The 14,418-nt window shown below is 33.0% G+C and overlaps 1 protein-coding gene across 2 annotated transcripts in view; it reads left to right on the plus strand.

The window, feature by feature from the left end:
- Positions 1-14,418, plus strand: part of COL21A1 (collagen type XXI alpha 1 chain) — a 244,718-nt gene that overhangs the window by 155,541 nt on the left and 74,759 nt on the right. For both annotated transcript variants that reach the window (XM_031964705.1, XM_031964704.1), the window contains exons 11-12: positions 5,825-5,878; positions 5,971-6,024. In XM_031964705.1, coding sequence (XP_031820565.1) covers positions 5,825-5,878; positions 5,971-6,024 — 108 coding nt within the window. The remainder of the gene's footprint in view (positions 1-5,824; positions 5,879-5,970; positions 6,025-14,418) is intronic.

The raw sequence follows: 14,418 nt of genomic DNA on the forward strand, positions 1-14,418 counted from the left end.
ACCTCAATGAGGACAGTTTAGATAGAATGTTGGAAATAGAAATTTTTGCTCAGCCAGATTGAACCTGGAAAAATTAAATCTAATTAGGAATGGAGCCTAGTAAATGGGTCTATGGATCCTGAATTGCATGTATCAGCAGGAAGCTTCAGTCAATTCTATATAAATCTATATAGTTATTCAATATTAGCAATCTAAAATATTGCATCTCATTATAAAAAATACAAACTGCTTTATAGGCTCAATCTAAAAAATACAAATAATTAATTTATTCTGAGCATGAAATTTGATGTTCATCAATAGGTAGATATAAAATATACATCATTGATTCTATTTCCTAAAATCTTTATGTGGGTATTTTTTTTTCTTTTAAAGTAGCTATAGCTGTTTGGAGATAAGATGACAGAGAGTTCTGAGCTCCCTTTTATTCTCACTTACTAATTACCTAATTCAGTCTGAGAAATAGTGCTTGACTGGTAAAATCCATGAATATTGGGAGTACAACAAATTACCAGAAGAAAATAACTTGGAAGATCAACAGAAAAGGTCTTTGTTGATTGGGTGGGAGGAGGCCAGCACAGGCAGGGAGATAGAACACAGAGGCTAGCCAGTGCTGAATAGACCAGGGGCTGGTGTGATCTCCACAGGGGAGAATTTGCAGGGAGGACTCTACTACGGATTGGCTGTTCTGCTTTGGTTGCAAAGCAGTAAATCAGCAGAGAAGTTACACAAAGACAAAGGTAGAGTGTACCCCCAAACCCTAGAGTTAAACAGGACCTGGCCACACCCACCCAGCACTGGAAGTGACTCAGCACAATCACAGTGCAGCAGTGCAGCTGTGCAGCTGTAGTTTGCAGACGGGGTTCTGCCCAGGGCAGTCACATTTCCACAGCTAAGCAGCGCTGATCCACAGAGTGGGTCTTCCCTGAAATTTGAAATGGAAACAATAAAGAACTGCCAGGGAAACAGAATTACTGAACTGGAAAAGATAAAAAACTCCCAAGAAAGTAGGATTTGTGAATTGGAAAAGTGGGATTTGCGAATTGGAAAAAGAAACTAACTCATTAAAAAAATTAGTGAAATGGAAAAAAATTCCATAGACAAAAACAATTCATTTAAAAACTCAATTGAAAATATACAAAAAGAAGTAAAAAAAGTTAATGAAAATAACTCAATAAAAATCAGAACCAAACAAATAGACATGAATGATTGAGATATCAAGAATCAGACAAACAAAACCCCAAAAAATGAAAAAATAGAAAAAAAAATGTTAAATATCTACTTGGAAAAAAAATAGACCTGGAAAATAGATCTAGGAGAGATAATCTGAGGATTATTGGACTTCTTGGAAATTATGATGAACAAAAGAGCCTAGACACTATTTTACAAGAAATCATCAAAGAGAACTGCCCAGATATAATAGAAACAGAAGGTAAAATAGGCATTGAAAGAATTCATCGAACACCTGAAAGAGATCGAAAAATAAAAACGCCAAGGAATATTGTGGCTAAATTTCAGAACTATCAGACTGAGTAAAAAATATTACAAGCAGCCAGAAGAAAACAATTCAAATACTGAGGAGCCACAATAAGGATCAGTCAGAATCTAGCAGCTTCACATTAAAGGATTAAAAGGCCTGGGATATGATATTCCGAAAGGCAAAAGAACTTGAAATGCAACCAAGGATAAATATGCAGCTATGCTGAGCATTTTCTTCCAGGGAAGAAGATGGACATTCAGTGAAACAGGTGAATACCATTTATTCCTAATGAAAAAAAAAAAAAAAAAAAAAAACAGAACTAAACAAAAAATTTGACCTCCAAATATAGGACTCAAGAGGAGCATAAAAGATAAAAAGAACTCTAGAGAACTGTATTTCTGTTACAAGCATACATAAGAGTGTGTGTATAATTTGATTTCACTATTATTATATAAAAAAGAGAAGTAGAAATGGAAAGGGGATTGTATCAGAAAAAGGGAAAAGGGAAATTACATCCCACAAAGAGGCAAAGGAAACCTATCATATTTGAGAAAATATTAGACATATTTGGTTTACAGAAAAACTTCTTTCACCGCATTAAAAAGTGGGAGAGGAAAAGAGAAAAAGAAAAGAGTAAGCTAAATAGAAGGGAATACAGAAAAATAAGGGAAAGGTATATAAGAAAGGGGGAAGGACTCAAAGGAGGTAGGAGGGATTCTAAAGAGGGAAAGCTGCGTGACTCAAATGGGGCCCAGAAGTTTAGTACTGGGGACAGAGGTAAGGAGGGAAAAGAAAAGAAAAGAATAATCTGGGGATAATAAGATGGTAGAAAATACAGAATTAGTAGTTTTAACCATAAATGTAAATGGGATGAACTCTCCCATAAAACGGAGGCAAATAACAGACTGGATCAAAAGCGCGAATATTTGTGTGCAGGAAACACATTTAAAGCAGACCGATACATACAGAGTAAAGGTAAAAGACTGGAGTAGAATCTATTACCTAGTTTATATAAACTATTTGAAAAATAGGGAATGAAGGACTCCTACCAAATTCCTTTTATGACACAGACATGGTACTGATACATAAACCAGGTAGATTGAAAACGGAGAAAGAAAATTACAGACCAATCTCCCTAATGAATATTGATACTAAAATCTTAAATAAGATATTAGCAAAAAGACTACCGAAAATCATCCCCAGGATAATACACCATGACCCAGTAGGATTTATACCAGGAATACAGGGTTGGTTCAATATTAGGAAAACTGTTAGCATAATTGACTATATCAATAACCAAATTAACAAAAACCATATGATCATCTCAATAGATGCAGAAAAAGTATTTGATAAAATCCAACATCCATTCCTATTAAAAACACTTGAGATTATAGGAATAAATGGACTTTTCCTTAAAATAGTCAGTAGCATCTATTTAAAACCATCAGTAAGCATCATATGTAATGGAGATAAACTGGAACCATTCCCAATAAAATCAGGAGTGAAAGAAGAATGCTCACTATCACCATTACTATTCAATATTGTATTAGAAATACTAGCTTTGGCAATAAGAGTTGAGAAAAAGATTAAAGGAATTAGAGTAGGTAATGAGGAAACCAAATTATCACTCTTTGCAGATGATATGATGGTATACTTAGAGAACCCCAGAGATTCTACTAAAAAAACTATTAGAAATAATCCACACCTTTAGCAAAGTTGCAGGATACAAAATACACCACATAATTCATCATCATTTTTATTCATCACTTACATATCATTAACATAATCCAACAGTTAGAGATAAAAAGAGAAATTCCATTTAAAGTAACTACTGATAGTATAAAATATTTAGGAATCTATCTGTCAAGGGAAAGTTAGGAACTATATGAGCAAAACTACAAACCACTTTCCACAAAAATGAAGTCATATCTAACCAATTGGAAAAATATTAAGTGCTCTTGGATAGATTGAGCGAATATAATAAAGATGACAATACTACCTAAACTAATCTATTTATTTAGTGTTATACCAACCAGACTTCCAAACAATTATTTTAATGACCTAGAAAAAATAACAACAAAATTCATCTGGGAGAACAAAATGTCAAGACTTTCAAGGGAACTAATGAAAAAAAAAATCAAATGAAGGTGGCCTTAGCTGTATCAGATCTAAAACTATATTATAAAGCAGCAGTCACCAAAACCATTTGGTATTGGCTAAGAAATAGACTAGTTGATCAGTGGAATACGTTAGGTTTACAGGACAAAACCATTAATAACTATAGCAATATAGTGTTTGACAAACCCAAAGACCCCAGCTTTTAGGATAAAAATTCATTGTTTGACAAAAACTGATGGGAAAATTGGAAATTAGTATGACAGAAACTAAGCATGGACCCACACTTAACACCGTACACCAAGATAAGGTCAAAATGGGTTCATGATCTAGGCAGAAAGAATGAGATTATAAATAAATTAGAAGAACATAGGATAGTTTACCTCTCAGACCTGTGGAGGAGGAACGAATTTGTGACCAAAGAAGAATTAGAGATCATTATTGATCACAAAATAGAAAATTTTGATTATATCAAACTAAAAAGCTTTTGTACAAACAAAACTAATGCAGACAAGATTAGAAGGGAAACAATAAACTGGGAAAACATTTTTAAAGGTTCTGATAAAGGCCTCATTTTAAAAATATATAGAGAATTGACTTTAATTTATAAGAAATCAAGCCATTTTCCAATTGATAAATGGTCAAAGGATATGAACAGACAATTTTCAGATGAAGAAATGGAAACTATTTCTAACCATATGAAAAGATGTTCCAAAACATTATTAATCAGAGAAATGCAAAATAAGACAACTCTGAGATATCCCTACATATCTGTCAGATTGGCTAGGATGACAGCAAAAGATAATGTTAAATGTTGGAGGGAATGTGGGAAAACTGGGACACTGATACATTATTGGTGGAATTGTGAACGACTCCAACCATTCTGGAGAGCAATTTGGAAATATGCTCAAAAAGTATCAAACCTTTGATCCAGCAGTGTTACTACTGGACTTATATCCCAAAGAGAACTTAAAGAAGGGAAAGGGACCTATGTGTGCAGAAATGTCTGTGGCAGCCCTTTTTATAGTGGCTAGAAACTGAAAATTCAATGGATGCCCATCAATTGGAGAATGGCTGAATAAGTTGTTGTATATGAATGTTATGGAATATTATTGTTCTGTAAGAAATGATCAACAGGATGATTCCAGAAAGGCCTTGAGAGACTTATATGAACTGATGCTGAGCGAAATGAGCAGAACCAGAAGATCATTATATACTTCAACAACAATACTATATGATGATCAATCCTGATGGATGTGGCTCTTCCACAATGAAATGAACCAAATTAGTTCCATTTGTTAACAATGAAGAGAACAAGCTACACCTAGTGAAAAAACTATGGGAAATGAATATGAACCACAACATAGCATTTCCACCCCCTTTGTTTTTGTCCACTTGCATTTTTTATTTCTTTCTCAGGTTATTTTTACCTTATGTCTAAGTCCAATTTTTCTTAAGCAGCAAAATAACTATGGATATGAATACATATATTGTATTTAACATATACTTTAACATATTTAACATGCATAGGTCTGCCTGCCATTTAGGGGAGGAGGTGAGGGGAAAGAGGGGAAAAGAACATTTTGCAAGTCAATGCTGAAAAATTACCTTTGCATATATCTTGTAAATAAAAAACTATAATAAAAAAGTGGTTCTGTTCTTTTACTTTTTAATTTTCTTCAGTTCTGGATTCTCTACCTACCTCCAATCCCCTCTTCCCAATGGAGTGTTGTCTTTCATTATTATCATTCTCTATTTGTAAGATAAATTAAATATCTTTTTAAAAATAAAAAAAATAAAGTAGTTATATTTTTTCTTTTAAAGTGTTCCTAAAATAGTTATTTTAAATGCTTTTATCTGTAAGATTAGCTAACTTCAAAAGATATTTACCATTCTTTTTAAAGATTATGGTAAACATGAAGCCTGCATTTTAAATTGCAACATTTCTAGATATTTGCTTAAACCAAAGTATTGCAGAACCTTAAAATTTTAAATTTTAAGAGAAAAAAATAGATTCTAAGAAATCTCTCAGGGGAAAAAGGCATTTAATCCCTTAATTCCCCAGCCTCTTCAGCAGCCATTCTTAAGTAATGAGTTGAGGAGGGGTTTTCAGTCTTAGATAAAGAAATATGTGAACATAGACAGGAAATGTCAAGTTATTCTGAGATAGAAGATGGTATTTTGAAATATAATAAATTAACAATTATTTTCCTTTTTTTTTAAAAAAAATAGGGATATCAAGGAATTTCAGGAAATCCAGGTATTCCAGGATCACCAGGGATTCAAGTATGTGATCAGGCTTTAGGTATTTAAAAATAATCTTATTTTTAAAAAGCCATAACAAATAACTAACCAAGTTTAATTTTCTAATTATTTAGGGAGCACGTGGATTACCAGGTTACAAAGGAGAACCAGGAAGAGGTGGTAATAAGGTAAATAACTTGCCTATATTTGTACCCATCTGTGATTTTTAATTCTTTTTCCTCCAGTGTTTAGTATATTCTAGTCTGATAATATTTTGTGTGAAGTTTTTGATAATGAAAATCAATTTTTCCTGTTTCAAAATAATTTTAATTTTCCTCAGCAGTCCTATTCTTCCTTTTTTATTGAAGCATCACAAAGGACAAATAATATTTTAAAAAAAGAAAGAAAAGAAAGGGGGGAAAACAGCAAAATTAATCAATGCTTTGAAAAAAGTTTACAAATTTGTGTAGTATATTATGATAAATATTTAATAACTTGCTCTCTAGAAATAAATGTATACATGATATACTTTTAACTTTAATCTGTATTAACATTTTTGCCATTGCTGTCTAAAGTCATAAATCAATAATCAAAATCCTGATTTTTAGTAATTGACAATATCCAACATGTAAATGTTCACAATGAAAATTTAGCAGACTTCTCATGACTCAATGTGAGCTGATTCCAGTTTTGTACCCTCTTAATGTACCACAACCATGCCTCAGCAAAGGTGTGGGTTAGGGTGAAGATAGATTCTTATATCTGCTGTTTTGAAACCATGCTTGTGTGTGTATGTGTGTGTATTTTTTATTTGTTTGTATTTTGGTAGTAAATATATATACACTGCATTTTATACACACACACACACACATACATACACATACACATACACATATATAGTTTTCTTTGTTTTGCTTATTTCACTTTGAGTTAATTTATGTAGCTCTTTGTTTGCTTTTCTCATCATATTGTCATTTCTTATAGTCTATTAATATCATTATCTATGACAATTTGTTTAACTGTTCCACAATCAATGAGTATCTAGTTTGTTTTAAATTCTTGGTTGTCACAAAAAGTTTTAGTTTAAAAGTTTTGGTATATTTACAGACTCTCTTATCTATGGCCTCTTTGGGATGTAAGTTTAGTATGGACATTTTCTTCATGTTGTTTGGATAATTCCAAATTGTTTTCTGACATGGTTGCAGTGCTTCATATCTCCATCAACAATGCATTAGTATTTGTACCTTTTTTCAATTCTTTCCTCATTGACTATTCCAGTCTTTTGTCATTTTTGCCTATTTTCCTGGTATGAGGTAGAACCTCTGAGTTGGTTTAGTTTGTACTTCTTTTCTTATTGGTGATTTGGAGCATTCTTTCATATACTTGGTATTTTTGCAATTTTTTGAAGAACACTTTGCTTACTTAGCTATTGGGAAATGGCTTTTAGTTTTAAATATATTAGTGTTGTTATTTATTAGTATGATATTTATAAACATATTAGTGTTATGCTTTATAAGTATGAAATGGGTAGCACAATTTCAATTCAACTCAACACATTTATTAATCACTTTTTATGTGGCAGATACTTAATTAGATATTACAGATGCAGGAAAAATAGTTATTTTAAAAATTTTATAATCTACATTTCAATTTAATGAAAATATTACTTACATGAATATGAAAAAATCTATTATTAGTTAATTGATGTCAGCCAAAAAAAAAATCAGTTCTTCTGAAGTGCTAACTTCCAGTTTACTTAAAATAAGGCACAGATGTAGTTTACAAAAAAAAAAAAACCCTTCTCTATTATATTAGAAAATGGAAATTATGTGATCCAATGTGTTTTCATCCTTGCTTTAAATTTCAGGAAGCACAGGACCAATTGCTTTATCCAGGTGTAATCTTTTCCATTCCAATGACTAAAATCACATATTTCTTCTTCTTTCAAATGGGGTCTGTTCCTTTTTTTTCCCTGAGGCAATTGAGGTTAAGTGATTTGCCCAGGGTCTCACAGCTAGGAAATGTTTGTTAAGTGTCTGAGACAAGATTTGAACTCTGGTCTTCCTGACTTCAGAGCTGAGCTAGTGCTCTATCTACTGCACACCTAACTGCCCCTGTTTCTTTTATTCATAAATGTTTTTATTTTATAATATAGTGGGGAGATAAATCATAATGTAGATTGTTATGTGATAAACATCAGAAAGATGAAAAAAATGATATAGTTTGTTTTGGGGACATGTCTTGACTATTAGGGAACATCAGAATAGGTGCAGCCTCTTGGCTCTAGAGAAGGAAGAGACCCTAGAAACTTACTGGTCTAAATTCCTTCTTCTAATATGAAAGGAAACTAAGGCACAAGGAGAAGGTTTGTTTGTTTTTTTCTTTTAAAAAAATTTACAAAGATCTTACAGATATTAATCATCATATGCAAGATTTAAACCACAACCAACTGACAAGAGACCAGCATCTTTCTACTATTCCATAGTGGAGGTACCATTTAGAATGTATTGTAAAGGACTGATAGGAAGTTAATAAGCAAAGAGGTATGGAGAAGGAAAAAGGAGAATATTGAGGAAAATGTGAACAGTGGCACAGAAGTTATAGAGAACAGAAAAATATAGAGAATATTCGGGGGGGAGGGTGGAGAGAACAGATTAATCCGAATGGATTGTAGAGTACATAAAAGGAAGCAATATGAGATAAGACTAGAAAAGTCGGAGGGTGATATCAGATTGTTAAAGGCTGAATGTTAGGCAGAGATATTTTTCAATTTTTATCAGTAGTCAGTAAGACACTAATGAAGATGTTAGAGTGGAAAAGAGACTTTTATTATGAAGGTAGTCTGGCAGCAATATTAAAAAAGGATTTTATAAGGGAAAATTTTAAAGGGGAAAGAAGCCATTGTAACCATCAAGTTAGAATATAAAGGGGGATATGGATTTAAAAGATATGTCAGGTGGCAGCTAGGTGGTGCTGTGGATAGAGCATCAACCTAAAGTCAGGAGGACCTGAGTTCAAATCTGCTCTCAAGACCCTTAACAGTTTCTAGCTGTATGACCTTGGGCAAGTCATTTAACCCCAATTGCCTCGGGGTGGAGGGGAGGGATACTTCAGAGGAGCATTTGGTAACTAGTTTGGATAGATAAGGATAGTTTAATGGGAAAAAAACACAAGAGAATGCAATATTTCAGATGTGAAAAACTGAATATGCTGCAGAAGCTATATTTTGCTGTGAATAGTGAAGTCAAAAGAAAATGATACACATTTTTAGGAGGAAAAGATTAAGGTTGGTTTTGAATAGGTTGAATTTGAAATATTCATGGAACACTGAGGTAGAGGTATATTATAATTAGTTAAAGAAATTAATCTAGATCTTCAAAGATAGTTCAATTGGACACTGAATAATAACAACAAATACTTGTTCATATATGGAATGTATATGCTTTTTAGTTGATAGTTTCTATATAACTCCTTCAACTGTATTGTTAGTTTAGCATTTTAAATAACAGGATTTGATTTTTATAGAAATGTAGCTATATTACAAAACTGAATTTAGACTCAATTGTCCCAGATATCAGATAATGAGATTCTTAGGAGCTAAATGTCATATACTATGGAAAAATATCTATGTAATAAAAAATTTATGAATTCAACGCATGAAGTGAAGTTTAGGAAAATCATTTTGACAACTATGTGGACAATGAATCAAAATGGGGAAAAGCTTGAACTAAGTAGATCAGGTAGGAGGATTTTGCAATAGTAGAGGAGAAAAATTATGACTAGGATGGTAGCAATATGACTGGAGAGCAAGGGATAAATTCAAAAGTAGAAATGACAAATTTTTACAACTGATTTATGTGAAGTAAAGGAGACTAAGGAATTAAAGATGATGCTAATGTCATGAATCTGGACATCCTAGAAGGATGCTGGTGTTCTAATAAAAATGAGTAAATTTGATGAGTTCAGTTTTGAGGGGAAGAGAAGTTCTGTGGTGGGCAAGTATGTTGGGATCTACTGAGAAGTTTTTGAGTCTGGAGGAGACTTGTAAGTAGCAGGAAAGAAACCATTCTAGAGGGGAAAATAGAAAATTAGATAAAAAGAGAGGATGATAAAGAGGTATTCTGTTGGAGAGGATGTAAGAGAATTATATTGAGAATGTATGTAAAAGAGTTGGCCTTAGTGAGGAGAAAGGTCCCATTTTCATCAGAAAATGAATAAAGAAGAAAATGGTGGATAATACTTTCAGGGTTGTGAGAAAAGGAGAAGTTAGGTGAGAAGTAGAATTAGCTGAGAATTCATTCTCAGTAGCAAGCCTTTATTTTTCTTTTATTTTTAGTTAAGTATGAGGCAAATGTTTCAGCTAAGAAGAGAGGGTACTGAAGACTGATTTGGAAGAGCCAAGGTTGTAAAGAATGAGATAGAGCAATTGATATTAAACTTTTTGGCCTTTAGACCTCTCTACACTAAAAAAAATATTGATGATCCTCAAAGGGGTTTCATTCATATGGGTTAGATATCAATATTTTCCATATTAGAAATTAATGTTTTCATATTATAAAAGTTTTAATTTAATTTTTTATTTAATTTACCCTAGAAGAGTTGTGGGACCCCACAGGTCCCCAAATCACAGTCTATGAACCACTGAGCTAGAAAAAAAATTAAGGAGAAATAAAGAATTCTTTTAATGTAGTGAGGACTAAATTGAGATTAGATAAAATAATTTTAGGATGTATCCATGTAGTACAGTTGCAATATTTTCCCAAATCCTTTTAGGAGCACAGAAATAGGAGCAGAGGAAGTAGATGGTGGGAGCAATCCAAGGTTGAGGTTTGGCATGGTTGGAGAAAGAAATTTGGGAGAAGAGGAGAGTGAAGAGTTGAATAGGATTAGTAAGTGTTCATTATAACCAGCCTGGATTAGGTCCATACTCTGCTATGATACTGCAGCCTCCACCTCTGGCTTGACATTCCTTCCCTAAGCTCTGATTTCTGATTAGTGAATGTTTACTATAACTATACTGGGTTAAACATACCACTGTACTGCAGAAATCTTCATATCTTCTCCTGCCAGCTCCAAGAATAGGTATTAGATATTTCAATGAGAGAATATGTCAATTAATTGTCCTATAATTCTACTCATTATTCCTTTGATATTCCTGACTATAATATTCCTCTTTGGCCAGTACTTTCCTGTTTATGTCAAAATCTCCTGAGAATGTAAACCCCTTAGAATCTCAAATTTGTATTTGATTGGGGTTTTTTAATTTGCTATTTTTCTAGCTTTTTTAGTTGCAACCCCAATTCCTTGACCTTCTCTTTCTCTATTTTATGCAAGTAAGCCTCTAGAGATATAAAATTTCCCCTTCTTACTGCTTTGATTGCATCCCACAAATTTTGGTATGTTGTCTCATTATTGTCATTCTCTTGGATGAAATTATTGTGTCTATGATTTGCTGTTTCACCCATTCATACTTTAGGATGAGATTATTTAGTTTCCAATTACTTTTTCATCTATCTTCCCCTGGTCTTTTATTGAATGTAATTTTTATTGCATCATGATCTGGAAAAAATGCATTTACTATTTCTGCCTTTTTGCATTTGATTTTAATATCTTTATGTCCTAATAAATGGTCAATTTTTGTATAAGTTCCATGAACTGCTGAGAAAAAAGTGCACTCTTTTCTGTCTCCATTCAAATCACACCTAACTTTTCTAGTATTCGATTTACCTCTTTAACTTCTTTCTTATTTATTTTGTGCTTTGATTTATCTAGTTCTGAGAGAGCAAGGTTAAGATCTCCCACTGTTGTAGTTTTGCTGTCTATTTCTTCTTGCAGGTATCTTAACTTCTCCTTAAAAATTTAGATCCTACACCACTTGGTGCATATATGTTTAATATTGATATTGCTTCATTATCTATGTTACCCTTTAGCAAGGGTATATGATATCTTTATAATGCCCTTCCTTATTTCTTTTATTTAGTTCAATTTTTGCTTTTGCTTGATCTGAGATCAGGATGGCTACTCCTGTTTTTTTTTTTTTCTTTTTACTTTACTTGAAGCATAATAGATTCTGCTCCAGCCTTTTACCTTTACTCTGTATGTATCACCTTGCTTTAAATATATTTCTTGTAAACAACATATTGTAGGATTCTGGCTCTTAATCTAGTCTGCTATTTGCCTCCACTTTATGGGAGAGTTCACCCCATTCACTTTTACAATTAAAACTACTAATTCTGTATTTTTTTGCCATCTTATTATCCCCAGATTATACTTTTCTCTTTCATTTTCCCTTTTCCCTCCTCCCCGGTATTTAACTTATGAGCATCACTTGCATCAAGTATCTCTCCTCCTTTATAATTCCTCCCCCTTTAGAGTACCTTCCTTTTCTTATACCTTTCTCCTACTGTTTCTGTTTTCCCTTGTATTTAGGCTATCCCTTCCTTTTTTTTCTTTCCCCCTCCCACTTTTCAATAAGGTGAGAGAAGTTTTTCTATAAACCAAATATGTCTAATATTTTCTCTTTCAGACAAATCTGAAATGTTCACCTCCCTCCATTCTTTCCCTCAAATATAATAGGTTTCCTTTGTCTCTTTGTAAGATTTAATTTCCCTCATTTTACCTCCACTTTTCCCTTTTTCTGGAACTATCCCCTTTTCACTTCTAGTTCCATTTTTATAACAGTAAAATCAAATTATACATTTTCTCTCTATGTATACCCATAACAGAAATACAGTTCTCAAGAGTTCTTTTTACCTTTTTTGGCTTTTTATGAGTCCTACATTTGGAGGTCAAATTTTTTGTTTAGCTCTGGTCTTTTCATCAGAAATAAATGGAATTTACCTGTTTCCCTGAATACCCATCTTCTTCCCTAAAATGAAATGCTCAGTTTAGTGGGAAGGAAATGCTCAGTTTAGCAGGATAGTTTATTCTTAGCTGCATTCCAAATTCCTTTGCCTTTTGGAATATCAGATTCTAGGTCCTTCAATCCTTTAAGGTGGAAGCTGCTAGATCCTGGGTAATCCTTATTATGACTCCTCAGTATTTGAATTTTTTTTTTCTGGCTGACCAATTTTTCTTTGGTCTGATAGTTCTAAAATTTAGCCATAAGATTCCTGGGGGTTTTAATTTTGGGGTCTCTTTCAGGACTATTCTTTTAATGGCTATTTTACCTTCTAATTCTATGCTATCAGGGCAGCTCTCTGATTATTTCTTGAAAAAAATAGTGTCTAGGCCCTTTTTTATCATGGTTTTCAGGGAGTCCAGTAGTCCTTAGATTGTTTGTCCTGATCTATTTTTCAGATCAGTTGTTTCTTTAAGTGTGTATTTTACATTTTTTCTACTTTTTCAGTTTTTTGTTTTTTGGTTTTTTTTTTTTTTTGGTTTTGCTTGACTGATTCTTGATGTCTTACTGAGTCATTCATTTCCATTTCTTCAGTTCTGATTTTTAGTGAATTGCTTTCTTCATTTACTTTTTTTTTTAACTTCTTTTTGTATTTGTTCAGTTGAGTTTTTAAATGAGTTGTTTTGTTTTATGGGATTTCTTTTTCCATTTCACAAAATCTGTTTTCAAGGAGTTATTTTCTTTTTCCATTTCACAAATTCTGTTTTTCAGGGAGTTGTTTTCTTTTTCCATTTTTTCAAATCTATCTTTTAATGAATTATATATTTTTTCCAAACCCTCTTGCAAACCTTTCCTTTCCCCATTTTTCTTCTAGCTCTCTTTTAATATCCTTTTTAATTTCTTCTAGTAGAGCCCTGTGGGATAGGGACCAGGTTAATTCACCTTTTAGGTCTTCATCTTGTTTTTAGTCTTCTCAGGGTTTGAAATCTGTTGTTCTCTTTCACCATAAAAACTATTTTCATCATAAAAATCTATTGGTTAGAGTTCTCTTTGACTTTTTACTTATTATTTTTTTTTAAATATTGGGATCTGCTTTTAGGGCAAGAGAGATTTTCCAAGCTTCCTCTATAAGCAGCTGCAAAGCAGCTGCAATGGGATCATATTGACTCACTCCCAGAGCTGGGTGGGCGGGGTCAAGAACCATGAGACTCTGGCATTTCAGGGTTCACTATTTACCTTTTGTATTTGTGCTAGATGTTTTTAACTTCTCTGCTGAACTACTGGCTTGCACCAAGGGCAGAGTAGCCAACACTGGTGTAGATTTCTCCCCATAGATTCTCTGTCAAGCAGAGTCTGTACCGCTCCGACAGAGACCATACTCCACCCTGGTATGCACAGCATGCGTTGGTGTCTGTGCTCTGTTTGCCTGCACCAGGTCACCTCCTTTCATTCCCAATTAAAACAGGACTTTTCTGGTGATCTTTGAAATTATCTTCTGCTGGTAATTTGCTGCACTCCCAATATTTGTGGATTCTGCCAGTCAGAACTAATTCTGAGGCTAATTAGTTGAGGGTCATAGGAGAAGATCAGAAAGAAGCGTGTTTTCTTTCTGTCATATTAGTTCTGCCCCTGAAACACACAAATATTTATTCAATCTACTTATTAGTTCCTAAATGTATTTGAAGAGAAGGGAAAATCTTTCTTTTCATAATTTGAAAAATACTTAAATGATTGCTATCCT

This window comes from Sarcophilus harrisii, chromosome 4, assembly GCF_902635505.1.
Source record: "Sarcophilus harrisii chromosome 4, mSarHar1.11, whole genome shotgun sequence".
Classification (NCBI taxonomy): Eukaryota; Metazoa; Chordata; class Mammalia; order Dasyuromorphia; family Dasyuridae; genus Sarcophilus; species Sarcophilus harrisii.